The sequence below is a fragment of the Lepus europaeus genome, chromosome 4, assembly GCF_033115175.1.
Source record: "Lepus europaeus isolate LE1 chromosome 4, mLepTim1.pri, whole genome shotgun sequence".
Classification (NCBI taxonomy): Eukaryota; Metazoa; Chordata; class Mammalia; order Lagomorpha; family Leporidae; genus Lepus; species Lepus europaeus.
This window is the reverse complement of record NC_084830.1, coordinates 123,635,860-123,655,508: the sequence shown is the minus strand read 5'-3', so window position 1 is coordinate 123,655,508 and position 19,649 is coordinate 123,635,860. Positions and strand designations below refer to the sequence as shown.

Genomic DNA, 19,649 nt, shown 5'->3' with positions numbered 1-19,649 from the left:
TATTACTCAGGCATAAGTTTATTTTCAAGTTTGAATTATAGAGTGCAACCTGAGTAGACAGAGGCACATGAAAAGAACAAAGCAATGGAGAAGGAGTGGGGTATTAAAAGTGTTCACCCACAGGAATAAAACCGGTAATTGAGAGGTCTATAGGGCTGTCTAAGAGAGCCAGTGGAAAGCTTTCAGAATCTCATATTTATTATAATGTTCATAGAGAATTACTACCATGAGATGTTAAAAGCTTTTGTAGTGTCCGCAACTTTATAATTTTGTCACTTGTTGCCTGTATCCCTAGTTTGATTAGCAGTTTAAGAGAAAAAACATGACTAGAAAGTGACTACGCTTCTCAGCAAATTCAAAAGAATCTAAATCATATCATGCATCTTTTCAGATTACCATGGAATGAAGCAGGAAATTAGCAACTCAGGAAACTCTAGAGCATATGCAAACACATGGAGACTGAACAACATGCTCCTGAAAGAACACTGGGTCATAGAAGAAATCAAAAGGGAAATCAAAAACTTTCTGGAAGTAAATGAGGATAACAACGCAACATATAAAAATTATGGGAAACAGCAAAAGCAATGTTAGAGGAAAGTTTATAGCAATAGGTGCCTACATCAAGAAATTGGAAAGGCACCAAATAGATGAGCTATAAATGCATCTTAAGAATCTAGAAAAACTGCAGCAAAGCAGATGCAAAACTAGTAGGAGAAAAGAAATAATTAAAATAGAGAAAAAATCAACAGAATTGAATAAAAAAAATCACAAAAGATTAGCCAAAGAGCTGGTTTTTTGAAAAAATAAACAACATTGACACCCCATTGGACCAACTAACTAAAAAAAGAAGAGAAAAGACCCAAATCAATAAAATCAGAGATGAAAAGAGGAATGTAACAACAGACATCACAGAAATAAAAAGAATCATCAGAAATTACTACAAGGACTTGTATGCCAGCAAACAGGGAAATCTATCAGAAATGGACAGATTCCTGGACACATGCAATCTACCTAAATTGAACCAGGAAGACATAGAAAACCTAAACAGACCCATAACTGAGACAGAAATTGAAACAGTAATAAAGGCCCTCCCAACAAAGAAAAGCCCAGGACTAGATGGATTCACTGCTGAATTCTACCAGACATTTAAAGAAAAACTAACTCCAATTCTTCTCAAACTATTCAGAACAATCGAAAAAGAGGGAATCCTCCCAAATTCTTTCTATGAAGCCAGCATCACATTAATCCCTAAGCCAGAAAAAGATGCAGCATTGAAAGAGAATTACAGACCAATATCCCTGATGAACAGACGCAAAAATCCTCAATAAAATTCTGGCCAATAGAATGCAACAACATATCAGAAAGATCATCCACCCAGACCAAGTGGGATTTATCCCCGGTATGCAGGGATGGTTCAGTGTTCAAATCAATCAATGTGATACACCACATTAACAAACTCCAGAAGAAAAACCATATGATTCTCTCAATAGACGCAGAGAAAGCATTTGATAAAATTCAACACCCTTTCATGATGAAAACCCTAAGCAAACTGGGTATAGAAGGAACATTCCTCAATACAATCAAAGCAATTTATGAAAAACCCAAGGCCAGCATCCTATTGAATGGGGAAAACTTGGAAGCATTTCCACTGAGATCTGGTGCCATACAGGGATGCCCACTCTCACCACTGCTATTCAATATAGTTCTGGAAGATTTAGCCAGAGCCATTAGGCAAGAAAAAGAAATTAAAGGGATACAAATTCGGAAGGAAGAACTCAAACTATCCCTCTTTGCAGATGATATGATTCTTTATTTAGGGGATCCGAAGAACTCTACTAAGGGACTATTGGAACTCATAGTAGAGTTTGCCAAAGTAGCAGGATATAAAATCAATGCACAGAAATCAACAGCCTCTGTATACACAGGAAATGTCACAGTTGAGAAAGAACCTCTAAGATCAATCTCATTCACAATAGCTACAAAAACAATCAAATACCTTGGAATAAACTTAACCAAGGATGTTAAAGATCTCTACAATGAGAATTACAAAACCTTAAAGAAAGAAATAGAAGAGGATACTAAAAAATGGAAAAATCTTCCATGCACATGGATTGGAAGAATCAATATCATCAAAATGTCCATTCTCCCAAAAGCAATTTATAGATTCAATGAGATACCAATCAAGATGCCAAAGACATTCTTCTCAGATCTGGAAAAAATGATACTGAAATTCATATGGAGACACAGAAGACCTCAAATAGCTAAAGCAATCTTGTACAACAAAAACAAAGCTGGGGCATCACAATACCAGATTTCAGGACATACTACAGGCCAATTGTAATCAAAAGAGCATGGTACTGATACAGAAACAGATGGATAGACCAATGGAACAGAATAGAAACACCAGAAATCAATCCAAACATCTATAGCCAACTTATATTTGATCAAGGATCAAAAACCAATTCCTGGAACAAGGACAGTCTATTCAATAAATGGAGATGGGAAAAGTGGATTTCCACATACAGAAGCATGAAGCAAGACCCCTACCTTACACCTTACACAAAAATCCACTCAACATGGATTAAAGATCTAAATCTATGACCCAACACTATAAAATTATTAGAGAACATTGGAGAAAGACCCTGCAAGATATTGGCACAGGCAAACACTTCTTGGAAAAGACCCCGGAAGCACAGGCAGTCAAAGCCAAATTTAACACTTGGGATTACACCAAATTCAGAAGTTTCTGTACTTCAAAAGAAACAGTCAGGAAAGTGAAGAGGCAACTGACAGAATGGGAAAAAATATTTGCAAACTATGCAACCAATAAAAGATTAATAACCAGTATCTACAAAGAGATCAAGAAACTCTACAACAACAAAACAAACAACCCACTGAAGAGATGGGCCAAGGACCTCAATAGACATTTTTCAAAAGAGGAAATCCAAATGGCCAACAGACACATGAAAAAATGTTCAAGATCACTAGCAATCAGGGAAATGCAAATCAAAACCACAATGAGGTTTCACCTCACCCTGGTGAGAATGGCTCACATTCAGAAATCTACCAACAATAGATGCTGGAGAGGATGTGGGGAAAAAGGGACACTAACCCACTGTTGGTGGGAATGCAGACTGGTTAAGCCACTATGGAAGTCAGTCTGGAGATTCCTCAGAAACCTGAATAGAACCCTACCATACAACCCAGCCATCCCACTCCTTGGAATTTACCCAAAGGAAATTAAATTGGCAAACAAAAAAGATATCTGCACCTCAATGTTTATTCCAGCTCAATTCACAATAGCTAAGACATGGAATAAACCTAAATGCCCATCAACGGAAGTCTGGATAAAGAAATTATGGGACATGTACTCCATAGAATACTATACAGCAGTAAAAAAAAAAAAAAAACAATGCAACCCAGTCATTTGCAACAAGATGGAGGAATCTGGAAAACATCATGCTGAGTGAATTAAGCCAGTCCCAGAGGGACAAATATCATACGTTCTCCCTGATCAGTGACAACTAACTGAGAACCTAAAAGGAAACCTGTAGGAGTGAAATGGACACTATGAGAAACAATGACTTGTTCAGCCCTTGTCATCACTGTTGATGTACAATTTAATACTTTATCCTTTTTTAGTGTTTTTTTTTTGTTCTACTTAATACCATTGGTGAACTCTTTAATTAACACACAATTATCCTTAGGTGTTTAAATTTAACTGAAAAGTGATCCCTGTTAAATATAAGAGTGGGAATAAGAGAGGGAGGAGATGTACAGTTTGGCACATGCTCAATTAGACATACTCTAATGGGAGAGTTAGAAACGTGCCAGGGGATTCCAATTCAATCCCATCAAGGTGACATATACCAATGCCATCTCACTAGTCAAAGTGATCAGTTTCAATTCACAATTGATCATAATGATAGGATTAATGGTCAAAGGGATCACATAAACAAAACTAGTGTCTGCTAATACTAACTGATCGAATTAAAAAGGAGAGAACAATCCAACATGGGAAGCAGGATACACAGCAGACTCATAGAAATGGCAGATGTCCTAAATAGCACTCTGGCCTCAGAATCAGCCCTTAAGGCATTTATCTGGCGAAAAAGCCCATGAGAGTATTTTAGGCATGGAAAGCCAAGACACTGTGGGAAAAAAAAAAAAAAAAACCCTAAATTAAATATCTCTGTGAGTGAGATCCCAGCAGAAAGAACGGGCCATCAAAGAAGGAGGTACCTTTCTCTGAAGGGAGGAGAGAACTTCCACTTTGACTATGGCCTTGTCTAAATAAGATCTGAGTCACTGGGTACATGCTCCCCACTTAGGATCTCTTCCTTAATGTGTTTTACTATGAAACTTAAAAACACTACTAGTCGAACAATACCCTATACCTTGTGCGGTTGTGTGAGTGCAGCCTGTTGAAATCCTTGCTTAGTATATACTAAGTTGATCTTCAGTATATGAAGATAATTGAAAATGAAACTCGATGAAGGGTGGGATGGGAGAGGGAGTGTGAGAGGGGAGGGCCACGGGAGGGAGGGAGGTTGGGGGGGGGAGCCACAACAATACAAAAGTTGCACTTTGTAAATTCACATTTATTAAATAAAAAAATAATAACTATATAACAAAAAAAAAGAAAAAAAAGAACTTAGTACTTTACCCTTTTAGTATTTTTTATGTTCTACTTAAAACTATTGGTTGAACTCTGTAATTCATACACAATTATTCTTAGGTGTTTAATTAATGCTATAACTAGTACTCAAATAGTATTTTACACTTTGCGTTCCTGTGTGGGTACAAACTGTTGAAATCTTTACTTAATATATGCTAAATTGATCTTCTGTATATAAAGATAATTGAAAATTAATCTTGATGTGAATGGAAGAGGAGAGGGGATGGGAGAGGGGAGTGTTGTGGCTGGGAGGGAAGTTATGGGGGTGGAAGCTATTGTAATCCATAAGCTGTACTTTGGAAATTTATGCTCATTAAATAAAATTTATAAAAATAAATAAATAAGATCTGAGTTGGCAAACTCAAGAGGCTTCCATAGCCTCAGCAGCTCATGACAAGAGCCTCGGGTGATTACTGATGTCATAAATAGAGTGTCAATTGTTAAATCAACAATAGGAGTCACTGTGCACTTACTCCCCATGTAGGATCTCTGTCTTTCATGTGTTGTACTATGTGAATTAATGGTATAACTAGTACTCAAACAGTACTTTATACTTTGTGTTTCTGTGTGGGTGGAAACTTGAAATCTTTACTTAGTATATACTAAATTGATCTTCTGTATATAAAGATAATTGAAAATGAATCTTGACATGAATGGGATGAGAGAGGGAGTGGGAGATAGGATGGTTGCGGGTGGGAGGGAAGTTATGGGGGGGGGGAGCCGCTATAATCCAAAAGTTGTACTTTGAAATTTATGTTTATTAAATAAAAGTTAAAAAAAAAATGAAAGTGACTATGCTGTCATCAGAACGAGCAAATCAGCTGGGAGCTGGGGAAGTGGCTTCTTGTTACACTGTAGGACTGGCCGAAAAAGGCAGGTGTGTGAGTGAGAACAGTAGCGGGGATGTAAAGAGAGGAAACAGGAAGACCCTCAGATGGCTCCCGTTTAGGAACCAGTAATTACACAGGAGGCATTTTCTCATGTACTTCCTCTCTTCACAGCCTTTATCAATGGGTCCTACTACAGCCCCTGGTTTGCATTCTGAGCAAACTGACACCAGGAAAGGATAGAGTGAGGAAGTCATCTGAGATCCCAAAGGAAGGAACATCATCACCACAAACTGGCAACGGAACGCCAAGCCTTCAGGCTGCTCATCTGAACTCTGTAGTGGCCCCGCCTCCCCACCCACACACTACCAAGAAGGACACAAGAAGAAAGCACTACAAGGAACGGACTTGGCATGTTATTGAGGCAGTAACATACAGCCTGAGATATAATCCACAGGGGCCTGAATCCCAGGCCACTTGGTTCTGTTTAAGAATGGCATGCTCATATGGCATCATTTGCCCTAGCTGTAGACTCCTTATACAACAGAAAATGAGGATTTAGGGAGCAATTCGGGATTATTCCACACATTCCTGCTACCAATCAGGAAATATAGGCAATCCTTCTGAAGGGGTGAGACTCTGTGTTCCTCTGGCAGTCTCCACAGAGAAAGAGGAGACCTTACACAGTGTCCTCATGACCGTGTTTATTGTTGTTTGGTTTCTTTGTGATTGAATATGGTTTCTACCCTTTGGGGTTTTGCAGGATTTGCAAGAGGATCTAATGAAAGCCTTGGATTGTATGCACACAAACAGACAACTTTAGGGGGCTCCTGCCCCCAGGATGGTTTATCCATAGCCAAACCCCATGGAGCAGTCCATGGCTGCAGCTTACAAGTGCCTGAAACTGTGGTATGACTCAGTTCTCCAGAAAGGGGGATCTTGGGAAAGTTGCTCCACTTCTCTGAGTTCCATTTCTAGGCAGCCACCCAGTGGAAGGGAGGAATTGCTGCCCTAACTAATGCTGATTTAGACCAGTCCTCAACCATAGAGGTCTCCTCATCCAAAAATCACATGAAGAAATGAGGAGAGAATTGAGGACCATTATACCGAGAAAGCAAAATCCATGGAAACACACAGTGCTCTGAAGTGGGCTGAAAACACTTTCAGGTGAAGAAACAACTCATCTTATTCTTAAAGACACTCCAGAGTGGGGTTCAGCAGGAAGCAGCATGGCAGGATTTAAAGTGCTATGTGCTATCAGTAGAAACAACAAGGGTTAAATCCACATTGTACTACTCCCTTTGACTCAGCAAATAAATGAAGGATTCTAAAATGAAGGAGAAAAATGGTACCTAACTCATAGGAATTCGTGAAAACTCAAGAAATAACATGCACAGTGTTAAAAAAAAAGGAAAGACCCAAGAAGGCAGTAGTTTGCCCTATAGATTGTCTGCTGCTCCGTTTCTTTACTTGTAAAGTGGGGGTAATTTCTATATCCACCTAGACGGTCATTTTTCTCTAAGATTTAATAAAAAGTTGGATGTGAAGACCTTTAATACAATGCCTAACACGTAGTTGATTCCTCAGTGAGTGGTAAATTCAGTTCTGACATTGCAAGTTTAATTGCAAAAAGAAAACATAGAAGATAGGCTGGTAAATGAAAAGAGCACAACCCTTCATTTCAGGTTAGAATGACAGGTGAAAGAAAGTAGTATCTAAGAGCACGCGATCAGAGCTAGACTGCTGGACTGGCAGCTCAGAGCTGTGCAGTCTTAGGAAAGTTAAGTGTAATAAGGATGAGAGCATTGGCTAAGGAGGGATTAACTGAAATGGTCCGTGAAAACATCTGACACTGACACAGCACATAACATGCACTTAGGAAACCTTCTTTCTTGGATAAAGACCGAGTGCTACATGGAGGCTGACTGACCTTCTTAAAACAAGTTGCTCTTCAGTAATGCAACCTACGGATACTGCACAAATATTCTCTCTCCTTTAGATAAGAATGAGTGAAATGGAAATTATTATCAGAGATATTCAAGACATCTGATGACCTTTTGCTCCCTTGAATTTCAATGTAAAAACTCCAAGATTTAAATTGAATGAAGGTTAACATTTTACAAACACTCTGCCCATCCTCTGTTACCTTGCTAGTCACCACCTTCTCTTCTGCCAGAAATCAGCCTCCCATCCTTAGTGCATCTGATAGACGCAGAGGGTTTAGAGCTTTGACATGCAGTTTCCCTTAAGTTATTAACTCCTGGTGCACATTTTCTAGCTTTCCGAGGTGTGAGTTGGTGCATGACAGAGCTTTTCAGCATCAGATCACCCTTGCATTTCATCCTGATTTATCGTCTTATTTCAAAACCTATCCCCCATCCACTCAGTCTTGTCCATCTTCTCCAAGTCTATCTTCTGAGCCTTTGTGAGTGATGACACGTTGCCTCCTTCACAGAGTTAAAGGATGGCTCTTTTCTGGCTAATAACCATATAGGGAGACACTCAAACTCTGTAAATCAGAGCATGAAAAGAGCAAGATGACACTCTTTTCCTCAGGAGATGGGAAAACATTAGACAAATGGTCATTTCAAGTGTAGGGTGGATATGAAAAAGCAGATAATCAGTGGATGAGAACATAGATTGGCAAAGCCTTTCTAGAAGACAATTTTGTAATGGCTATACAATTTAAAAGGGGACATTTCTTTCAGCCTAGGGTTTCTTCTTCTTGGTCCCTACCCTAAGTAATGAGACACTGGCGTAAGTGCTTGAGGAGGCATGCATGTGCCAAGATGTCTACTACAGCACAATTTATAATAAGGAGGAACTGGAAGAACCAGAATGCCCCTCAATGGGCAATAAAGACTACGAATCAACAGAGCAGGAAAGATTGCTCAGCAATTTAACATAATCATGCAGATCTCCCTGGACTAAAAGAGAAAATGGTCTAACAGATAATGTTTATTTATTTATTTATTTATTTATTTATATTTTTGACAGGCAGAGTGGACAGTGCGAGAGAGAGAGAGACAGAGAGAAAGGTCTTCCTTTTGCCGTTGGTTCACCCTCCAATGGCCGCCGTGGCCGGCGCACTGCGGCCAGCGTACTGCGCTGATCCGAAGGCAGGAGCCAGGTGCTTCTCCTGGTCTCCCATGGGGTGCAGGGCCCAAGCACTTGGGCCATCCTCCACTGCACTCCCGGGCCATAGCAGAGAGCTGGCCTGGAAGAGGGGCAACCGGGACAGAATCCGGTGCCCCGACCGGGACTAGAACCCGGTGTGCCAGCGCCACAAGGCGGAGGATTAGGCTGTTGAGCCACGGCGCCGGCCTCTAACAGATAATGTTAAATGAATAAAGCCAAACATAGAAGAATGCATATAACTTAATAGCATTTTTTAATGCGCAAAACTATGTATTTCTGCATCTGTATGCACACGTAAGGGGATGACACAAAGATCTGGAATGACCATCTTCAATTCATAATAGTGATTATCTCAGGAGAAGTGATCAAAATAAAGGAGAGGCATCAAAGAAGATTTTCTTCCTGTCTGTTTCTGTCTGAATATACTTCTATCTGTGCCCTAAAAAATGCTTTAGTATAATGCTTACATAATTTTAAATAAATAAATAATAGCCTGAAAAATGAATAGATAATTTCCCTACCACCATTCCTGGCTTTAAGTCAGAAGTTGCTGAGGAAGAAGAGAGATCTCAGCGGAAGGTTCCAGGAAAGAGCTGAAGAGTAGAGAAGAGAGCCAGCAGCAATGCTTGTAGCATTTTTCACTTTCACCCCAGTTCACAGAAGGATGTACAACACAACCACGATGGAATAAAAATAGCTGAATCCCTAGACACGCAGGTGGGCAACAGATTGCTCCCACAGCCAAAGACAAATCATTCATGAAACACAGGCCCCTTACCTCCAGTCACAGGGAAAATCACCAACTCGCTCACTTTCCTTGTCGATGCCTGGGACGTTGATGGGAGAACCCTAGCTTCAGACTCTTTGGAAAAGCAAATAATAGGAAAAAAAAACTGTTACATTTCAACTTTGAGTTTCAACAAAAAAGATTCCCATGCTTAGAACTGGAATTAGATGGCTAAATGCTACCTAGTCCAGTATGTAAAGGCAAGCATGCTTGAAATATACCCACATATTATCAGAAACGACAAATGTCAAGGTCTCCCAGAGGAAACGTTGTGGCTCACTAGATAAGACACCACTTGGGATGCATAAATCCTACATCTGAGTACCTGGGTTGCAATCTCTGCTCTGCTTTCAATCCAGCTCATGTGCACCTTGGTTGGTTTAAGTACTTGGGCCCCTGCCACCCATGTGGAAGAACTGATAGAGTTCCAGGCTCCTGGCTTTGGCTTGGGTGAGCATTATAAGCATTAAGGGAGTGAACTAGTAGATAAAAGACCTCAAAATCTCTCTCTCTTCTCTCTCTTTCCTCTCTTTCCTTCCCCCTCTGCTTCTATGTATCTTTCACTCTGTTGCTCCGTTTTTCAAAAAATATAAATAAATAAACATAACTTTAAAGCCACACACACACACCCCTTTCTATTTATTTCTCTTCTCTCTTCTCTCTTCTCTCTCCCTGTCTTTAAGCCACAGGAATGAACAAGCCACAAACACTGTCCTGACACCACTTTGCTCCAGGGAGTCTTCATGGCGCAAAGGATCAAGGTCATGTCTCATCATCTGGTTCAATTATATGTCCATTCAGTGTGTTTCCCCACCCTCAGTCCAAGGGAGAGGGAGCAAGTAACCACATACCTTCTGAAGTGAGTAAGTCAGTATCTGCAGAGGTCGCCTCAGTGCCTTGCCAAGAGTCACTGGAGACAAGAAAAGTTTCAGATTCTGAAGGAGAAAAAATGTTTGACAAAAGGAAGCTGAAAAATAATAGTATTAACAGTATTGCTGGTGGGTGGGGGGATTAGGCGGTACTTTAGGTCATCTTTGTGCTTCTCAGTAGGCTTTAGGTTTTCCTCAAGGATTGTGGGAAATTTTTAGAATGAAAGAAAAAAATTAAAATGATATATTTTAAGATGATCATTTTAAAGCACAAAGGAACAAAAAATACACGCAGAAATGGTTTGGTTCTGGGTTCATGGATTTGGGGTGACTACTCAGAGTGTGAGAGAATTAGCCAAATTATAAAGCTGTTAAAAAGATCCAGACCTCATTGAGACAGGTAAAACCTCTGTGAAAGCCTTTGAGCTACCTTATGATTGCTTTCCAGTATTCTTACCTCAGAACCAGAGGTTGGAATATGGTGGGAGCTTTGACAAGCCCACCAATCAATGGAGCTAATCACTCCATGACATGTACAAAGTGCACAGTCAAGAAATAAAGAAAGAAACAAGGACAGAACCGATTCAAAATGTCGAGGAATATGATAAGGAATCGGGAGGCCCCTCCTCAATGTTAAATCTCTAATGCCTAGGCAGAGACTTAACCTTAAAGGTTAGAGTCTGACACAGAATGACCTTTCCAAGTTTTTCAAGAAGGAACTCCTGCAAGAATACTAGGAGGTCAACTGGAGACCCCAAAATGCTGATTATTGAAAAACAAATACAAAAAAGAGGAAGAAAACCATAAAGCAAAGAAAAGGAACAATTTAATGAAACCACATCCACACCCACACACACACACACACACACATTATGCACTGAATGGTGTCCCCTTGAAATTTATGTTGTAATGGTAACACTCAGAATATGACCAGATTTTGAGAGATGGCCTGCAAACAGGTAATAAGACAAAAGATGGTGATATGGATAGAGTCTAGTCTGAGTGGTATCCTTGTAGGAGTTTAGGACAAGGAAAGACGGAGAAAGGACATGTAAAGACAAAAGGAGGGGGCCGCCATCCACAAGCTGAAAAGGAAGAAAAAGAAACCAACCCTGGGACCGGCATTGTGGCATAATGGATTAAGCCACTGCCTGCGGTACTGGCATCCCCCACTTCTGATCCAGCTCCCTGTTAATATGCTTCTGAAAGCAGAGAAGGTGGCCCAAGTATTTGAGCCCCTGTCACCCATGACGGAGATCCAGATGAAGCTCCTGGCTCTGAGCTTCGGTCTGGTCCAGCCCTGGCCATTGCAGCCAGGTGGGGAGTGAACCAGTGTATGGAAGATGTCTCTCTCTTTCTCTCTCTCTCACTCTCTGTGCATCTTTCCTTCTCTCTCTGTAACTCTTTCAAATAAATAAATAAATACTTCTTAAAAATCACAAAAAGAAAACAGAAACAAATACGACTAACACATTGACCTTGGACTTCTAGCGCCCAGAAATGTGAGATAATAGATTTATGTTTTTTAAGTCATTCAGTCTGTGGTGTTTGTTACAATGGGCCTAGCAAACCAAAACACACACACACACACACACTCACACATACATGCACATGCAGGAGAACAACTCACTAGGCTGATTGCTTCAAGGAGAGAACCTTGCTCTGAAGAAATCAAGACACATTTGACCAGCAGGATGCTCCATGTACCTGCCGTGAGGATGAGCTCTTCTGTAGAAGGTTCAGTGATCAGAAATTCTGTGTATTCTTCTGGAAAGGAGCTCAGTGCTGTAGGAGGGGGTGTGGTTGCCATTGCTGGAAGGACAGAGGTGGTTGTTGTCTGCAGCATCGTCTCAGTTGTGAAGTCAGGTGTAGTCATGGCTGTTGTTGGAAGTACAGTTGTGGTTGTTGTGATATGAGGGGTGGTAGTTGGACGAGTGGTTGTTGTTTGGCAAGTGGTTGTTGTTTGATGAGTGGTTGTTGTTTGGCGAGTGGTTGTTTGGTGAGTGGTTGTTGTTTGGCGAGTGGTTGTTGTTTGGCGAGTGGTTGTTGTTCGGCGAGTGGTTGTAGGGGCTGTAGCAACAGAAGGTAAGAAGGTAAGCATGACATCAAGAACAAAGCAAGGAGAAGGAAAACAACACAAATACTAGGGTACCTCAAAAACCTTGTGGAAAAAATGGAGTTAAAAGATACACTTATTTTGATGTCAAAAATAGTTTGATAACATGTATAACTTTTCATAATATGCAATTTCCATGAATATGGAAATATGCATTTCCATTTATTAGGTTCATGAATTTCAAAAATTTGTGCACCAAAACAAACCCATTTTTTACTATCATTTTTTACAAATTGTGATCTGCAATCTGACCATTTCTCTGCATTTCTGTTGCTCTCACTTAGTCCATAGGCCTGGACCATTGTAATGCCCACTGAAACTTTGGCATGGGCATTGTGCACAGTGAGTTAAGCTGCCACTTAGGACACCCATATCCCCTATCAGAATGTGGGTTCAAGTCCAAGCTCCTCAGTTTCTAATCCAGCTTTATGCTAACACATACCCTAGGAGGCAGCAGATGATGACTCAAGTGCTTGGGCTCTGCCACCCACAAGGGAGACCCAGCTGGAGTTCTGGGCTTCTGGTTTCAGCCTGGCCCAGGCCTAGCTGTTGCAATAGATAAAGATTTCTCTCTCTCTCTCTCTCTCTCTCTCTCTCTCTCTCTCTCTCCCTTTCAAGTAAATGAAAATCAGTAACCATTTAAAATTAAAATATAATAAAATTTGGTGTCTTTCTTCCATTCCTGTCCCTTCCAATCCATACTTCACACTTTGACTAAAATAATCATTTAAAATAAAAAATTGATTTATTTCCACTCCCTGCTTAAAACTTGCACAGGGTCCTCCTTGCCATTGAGATAAAGAACCCAGTCCTGTACCTTGGTATGTGAGACTCTGTGTTGGCATTGCCTTTCTTTCCAATCTCCTGTATCCACTTCCTTCTTTTCACATTGTTCCAATCACTAGCCTTCCTTCAGTTCTTTGAACACATCATGGATCTTCCAGTCACAGAAACTTGTACTTGCTCTTTCCTACTCACTCATCCCAAGGCTGACTGACTCCTCATCAACCATCAGGTCTCAACCAAAAGGTCATTTGTTCAAAGAGGCACCCAGATTCTGCAATAACTATAAAGCTTCTCTGTTATGTTCTTTCCTACTTTACATTCTCAGCATTTATGCACTGCCTAACTGCACATGTGATTGTTATTGTTCAGTGGCTGCTTCTCTCATTAGAATGTAAGCACCCTAAGGGAAAATCTGGTAGTTATTTTGTTCTCTACTACAAATTCAATCCCTATCACAGTGTCTAGAACATAGTAAGTGCTCCCCAAACATGGCACTGATGTACAATGCATGAGTAAATGAATGAATTCATCAAAAGTGGGCTCAGAGGATGCATTGTGGGGTGAGAATATAGATTCTTTCAGGTAGTAAACATTGGTTCATGACCTCATCACTCACTTCTAAGCTCCTGAATTTGGGCTCATTAACCACAGTTTATTCTACAGATCTTACCCTCTCTGTAAAATGCCAAATTTCCTGAATTCTAATGGACTAGAAAGATACCATTCATTCCATTGGAAATGACCTCATAGACTACTTAGGTCAACAAGTGTTTTATAAAATAATTCATGGATATACCAGGCTGGAAAAGGGGAGACTTCAGTTGGAGCAATTTAGCCCTAATAAAACTTATGCTCCTCCTCTGAAAAACTGGAATAATACTCTCAGAAAGTTGCTTCAAGAGAAAAATATACTAGTGTATGAAAATCCTCTAATTGGTAGTACCCATAAAAATACTCAAATTTTAGAGTACAGAGTGTCCTGAGACACTCAAGAAACAATATATTCATACCCTGCCTTCAAAGGTGCTGATCCAGTTAGGAATAGAATTAGGGATCCAGTTAGGAATAGAGGCCCCAGGTGAGGCTGAATACAGGTGTGATACAGACCTCACTTAGAGAAGCTCCATTGCAGACAAGCAGTAAAGGTGATTATTGTTAATACAACTCAATCCTAGGCTTATTGACATTCATTCTATGCAGCTCAAATCTTCAGAAGCCCCACCACACTCTAAATATTGTCAAAATAAACTGACTAACAGAAGCAAAGAACACCTGAAAACTACTGTGTCTGTCTCCAAATCCTTTGCCCTTTCCCTTGGTGATAAGTACCAAACTATTGGCTTACAAGCTAAAGCTGACCCGGGCACATATTTTATTTTCTTTACTTGTTATCTTAAAAGTGTGTCAACATGAAAGACGCCAGATAGTTCAAATAAAAATTGGGAGATATGAAAATATTGTGGCCGGAGCCGCGGCTTATTAGGCTAATCCTCCGCCTTGTGGTGCTGGCACCCCGGGTTCTAGTCCCGGTCGGGGCACCAGATTCTGTCCTGGTTACTCCTCTTCCAGTCCAGCTCTCTGCTGTGGCCTGGGAAGTGCAGTGGCGGATGGCCTAAGTCCTTGGGCCCTGCACCTTAGAGGCACCTGGCTCCTGGCTTTGGATCTGCGCGGTGCGCCGGCCACGGCAGCCATTGGGGGGTGAACCAACGGAAAAGGAAGACCTTTCTCTCTGTCTCTCTCTCTCTCACTGTCCACTCTTCCTGTCAAAAAAAAAAAAATATGTTCAAATCTGCCAGGTGACCTCCCCTAGATAAGTATTAGCTGCTCTCCTCAAACTGACCCTGCCTTGGCTTCAGGAGTACTGGAGATTAGCTGTCGGCCCTGTATTTTGGCTCCTTACTTCAAATGGAATCTTCCAGTCACTGCTTACACATGTACAAACTCATCCCCACCACCCACCGAATCCTTCACCTGTTAACAACTGAATCTCTCCTCCAGCACACAAAGCCCTTCATATGCTCACCTCTCCGCAGCTCCAGGCGAATGTTCTTCTTCACGTCATTGAACCAGCCGGGCACCTCTATGCGGCAGCAGTACACACCACTGTCCCCTTCGTTGGTATTGAAGATGGTCAAGGAGACATCGCCTCTCTGGATATTCCCCTGAAGCCTATATTTGGCCGATTTACCTGAGATGACCTTTGTACCATCGGTATGGAGAATCTCCTGGTTGCATTTGGAATTAGGGCATGGGCCTCTGCCCCAGCACATGCTATTGCTGCTCTGAGACCAAGACAAGTGTAGACAGGGCAGAGTCACCGGCCTACCCAAGACTGCTGTCCAGACCATCTCTGAGGCGGCTGATGCTGTGAAGGACAAGGAGAAAAGCAGTTCACACGGTCCTAAAATCTCTCAGACATGCTGTGCAGTTGGTGTGCAATCAGATACTTCCAGGAAGAGGCAGAGCGTAGAGTCTATCCTACTTTTGAGCTTATGTCTGGGTGTGTCCTTTGGCTCTGCCAAGCTCCTAACTCCTCTAAGGTATGTCCCAAGTGGAGACAGTTGACCACTTGAGTATCTAAACTCAACTCCATAGCAATGTCTTTTTGCTGATGTAAATACTCTCATTTTGAGGACCATTCAAGAAACTCTCAAATGAAAAAATCCTGACCCTAAAACCCAATTCTACTGAATCATATAACCAGGTCCAAAAATAGCATTCTACCCATTGTATATCAATAAGCAGGGACCATGTGCTACTGACTTAAGTGCTTCAAACAAGATGCTCTGGACCATTGGTTTGCTGTTAGATAACATGAATTTAGGTGGAGTTCATGAATTATTTATTTTACACTGAGAAAATAGTAACTACATAATTTATAGAATACAATGTAATTTTTTAAATATTTACTTATTTATTTGAAAGACAGAGTTACAGAGAGAGAGAGACAGAAAGATTTTCCATCTACTGGTTCACTCCACAAATGGCCACAAGAGCCAGGGCTGGGCAAGGCACAAGCCAGGAGCCAGGAGTGGCTTCCAGTTCTGCCATGTGAGCACAGGGGCCCAAGCACTTGAGCCATATTACACTGCTTTCCCAGGCATATTAGCAGGGAGCTGGATCTGAAGTGGAGCATCCAGGTCCGAACCAGCACCCATATAGGATGTCGCAGGTGGTGGCTTTACCCACCATGCAACAAATCTGGCCAGACAATGTGATGTTATGATCTATATATATTATAGAAAGATTCAATCAAGTTAATTAAGATTTCCATAACCTTACCAACTTGATTTTTTTCATTTATGGAGAGAACATTAAAAACCTGATCTTGTAGCAGTATTTTTTAAAAGACATTTTATTTGAAAGGCAGACTGAGAGAAAGGAATTTCTCATCTGCTGATTTACTCTCCAAATGCAACAGCCAAGGCGGGGCCAGGCTAAAGCCAGGTGCCCAGCACTCCATGCAGGTCTCCTAAGAGGCTGGCAGGGAGGCCGGCGCCGTGGCTCAATAGTCAAATCCTCTGCCTGCGGCGCCGGCACACCAGGTTCTAGTCCCGGTCGGGGCGCCGGATTCTGTCCCGGTTGCCCCTCTTCCAGGCCAGCTCTCTGCTGTGGCCAGGGAGTGCAGTGGAGGCTGGCCCAAGTGCTTGGGCCCTGCACCCCATGGGAGACCAGGAGAAGTACCTGGCTCCTGCCTTCAGATCAGTGCGGTGCGCCAGCAGCAGCGCGCCAGCCACGGCGGCCATTGGAGGGTGAACCAATGGCAAAACAAGATCTTTCTCTCTGTCTCTCTCTCTCTCACTGTCCACCCTGCCTGTCAAAAAATAAATAAATAAATAAAAGAGGCTGGCAGGGGCCTGAGTACGTGGACCAACATCTAGTCCTTTCCCAGGCTCATTAGCAGGGAACTGGATCAGAAGCAGAGTAGCCAGTAGAACCAGTGCTGTGATTTGGGAAGCTGTTGTCATAGGTGAAGGTTTAACTTACTGCAGCACAATACTTACTCCTATTTGGCAATTTTAAGACTATATAAAACATTATTAACTTTGGTCACCATTCAAAGAAATAGATCCCTAGAAGTTATTCTTGCCTGACAGTGCATGCCCTCTGATCAACATCCCTCCCTTTCCCATCACCCTCCTCCTGCAAACCTCTGCTAATCACATTTCTACATTCTGCTTCTCTGAGATTGGCTTGCCTAGATTCTGCACATAAGTGACAGTATTTAGCTTTCTATTCCTGGCTTATTTCACTTACTGTAATGTATGTTTGGAACTGTCAGAGCTATAGGGGTCATGGGAATTACCTAGAATGGCATCTGTAACATAAAAAATGCTGGAGGCTTAGGTTTACCATGCTAGTCGTGCGAGCTGGAATATGCAAGTACTTTGACGGAGCAGTGTTTCCCAGCCTTGACCACTCATCAGCATGGCCTGGGGAGCTTGTTAATAACCTATGTTCTTGTTCAATCCTGAGTCACAATCTCTGGTGGCCAGACCCATGGATATGCGCATTAATCAAGTTCCTGCTTGTTCTACTACAGCTGAACTCACCCAGCACGTGCAAACCATTAGACAAGCTCTTCTAAGTGTACTTCCACTTCTGAAAATCTGTGAAACATATTCGTTATTGCAATCTCAAGCCCATTTGTTCAACTGTGCATCATTAAATGCTCTAATCCCTACTCCATATGCCATGGAAGGGAGATCCAGGCAAGCTGTAGTTCTCAGAGGGTGAGGACCACATTGAACTTCTGCCTGGGTACTTGGGTTCCTGCTCATTGTTTTCTCCAAGGTGCCTTCCCATGAGACTCTCCATTCTCTAACATGCATGACCCACTTGGCTGGGTTGTAGAACATGACCAGCTGGCCCATGCTCCTCCTTAACTCTGCTGTCAGAAACATGCAACCTTTCCTCCCTGGCAGAAGACAGGCATGAGGCCTAAAAGTCAGCCAGATGCTAAGCAAAGCCATGCTTCTTGGGCTTTACCCAGATGGCTTTTTTAAAAGATGTATCTGTTAATTTGAAAGTCAGAGAGATCTGTTGGTTCACTCCCCAGTTGGCCGCAACAGCCGGAGCTGGGCCAATCCAAAGCCAGGAGCCAGGAGCTTCTTCCAGGTCTCCCACGTGGGTACAGGGGCCCAAGGGCTTGGGCCATTATCTACTGCTTTCCCAGACCATAGCAGAGAGCTGGATTGGAAGTGGAGCAGCCAGGACTTGAACCAGCACCCATATGGGATGCCGGCACTGCAGGCTGTGGCTTTACCCTCTACGCCACAGCACCGGCTCCCCCAGATGGTTCTTTTTTTTTTTTTTTTTTTTTTTTTTCGACAGGCAGAGTGGACAGTGAGAGAGAGACAGAAAGGTCTTCCTTTTCTTTGGTTCACCCCCCAATGCCCACTGCGGCTGGCGCACCACGCTGATCCGAAGCCAGGAGCCAGGTGCTTCTCCTGGTCTCCCATGAGGGTGCAGGGCCCAAGGACTTGGGCCATCCTCCACTGCACTCCCGGGCCACAGCAGAGAGCTGGCCTGGAAGAGGAGCAACTGGGCCAGATGGTTCTTTTTTTTTTTTTTTTTTTTGACAGGCAGAGTGGACAGTGAGAGAGAGAGACAGAGAGAAAGAGAGAAAGGTCTTCCTTTTGCCGTTGGTTCACCCTCCAATGGCCGCCGCGGTTGGCGCGCTGTGGCCGGCGCACCGCGCTGTTCCGATGGCAGGAGCCAGGTGCTTCTCCTGGTCTCCCATGGGGTGCAGGGCCCAAGAACTTGGGCCATCCTCCACTGTACTCCCTGGCCACAGCAGAGAGCTGGCCTGGAAGAGGAGCAACCAGGACAGGATCGGTGCCCCGACCGGGACTAGAACCCGGTGTGCCGGCGCCACAAGGTGGAGGATTAGCCTACTGAGCCGCGGCGCCGGCTCAGATGGTTCTTAAGAGCAAAAGTCATTGCACATTTGGCCTGTCCTGCAGCCTTTCCCAAATTCAGTCTCTACTTTGTCCTAGTAGAAATGTCTCACTGATTACAAATACTGTGAGAAGTCCATTTTGTCCCCACAGAAAACCCAGCAAGTTACCAGAAATGCATTGCAATCACCCTGAGCTGTATTAACATAGCACATATGCACCTGAAACTAATAACTACTAAAGTATGAACCTGTTTCAGTGAATATTAGGCAAATTTAAAAGATACACACAAGAATGATTGCTACTAAAGATTCAGCAGTTTGTTTTCCAGAGTATTTTAAAGGAACTATCATATTATTCAGCAAGATCCAATAGAAAAAGACCGGCAAAGGATATAATAGGCAACTCATAGATAATGAAAGCAGGCAATATATTCCCCCATCTGACTGAAAAAAATATAGAACTCTGATACTACTAGTATTGGCCAGCTTGTGAGTAAACAAGGCTACCAGACACTGCCAAAAAAGACCTAGGAAAGAACTTTTAAC

The 19,649-nt window shown here is 42.3% G+C and overlaps 1 protein-coding gene across 2 annotated transcripts in view; it reads right to left on the bottom strand.

Annotated features, from left to right (window-relative positions):
• The window catches only part of TIMD4 (T cell immunoglobulin and mucin domain containing 4), a 42,754-nt gene that overhangs the window by 20,528 nt on the left and 2,577 nt on the right, over nucleotides 1-19,649 (bottom strand). For both annotated transcript variants that reach the window (XM_062189695.1, XM_062189694.1), the window contains exons 2-5: nucleotides 15,225-15,566; nucleotides 12,007-12,369; nucleotides 10,282-10,365; nucleotides 9,422-9,505 (exon numbers count right to left, since the gene is read on the bottom strand). In XM_062189695.1, the coding sequence (XP_062045679.1) occupies nucleotides 9,422-9,505; nucleotides 10,282-10,365; nucleotides 12,007-12,369; nucleotides 15,225-15,549 (856 nt within the window). In that variant the 5' untranslated portion in view covers nucleotides 15,550-15,566. The remainder of the gene's footprint in view (nucleotides 1-9,421; nucleotides 9,506-10,281; nucleotides 10,366-12,006; nucleotides 12,370-15,224; nucleotides 15,567-19,649) is intronic.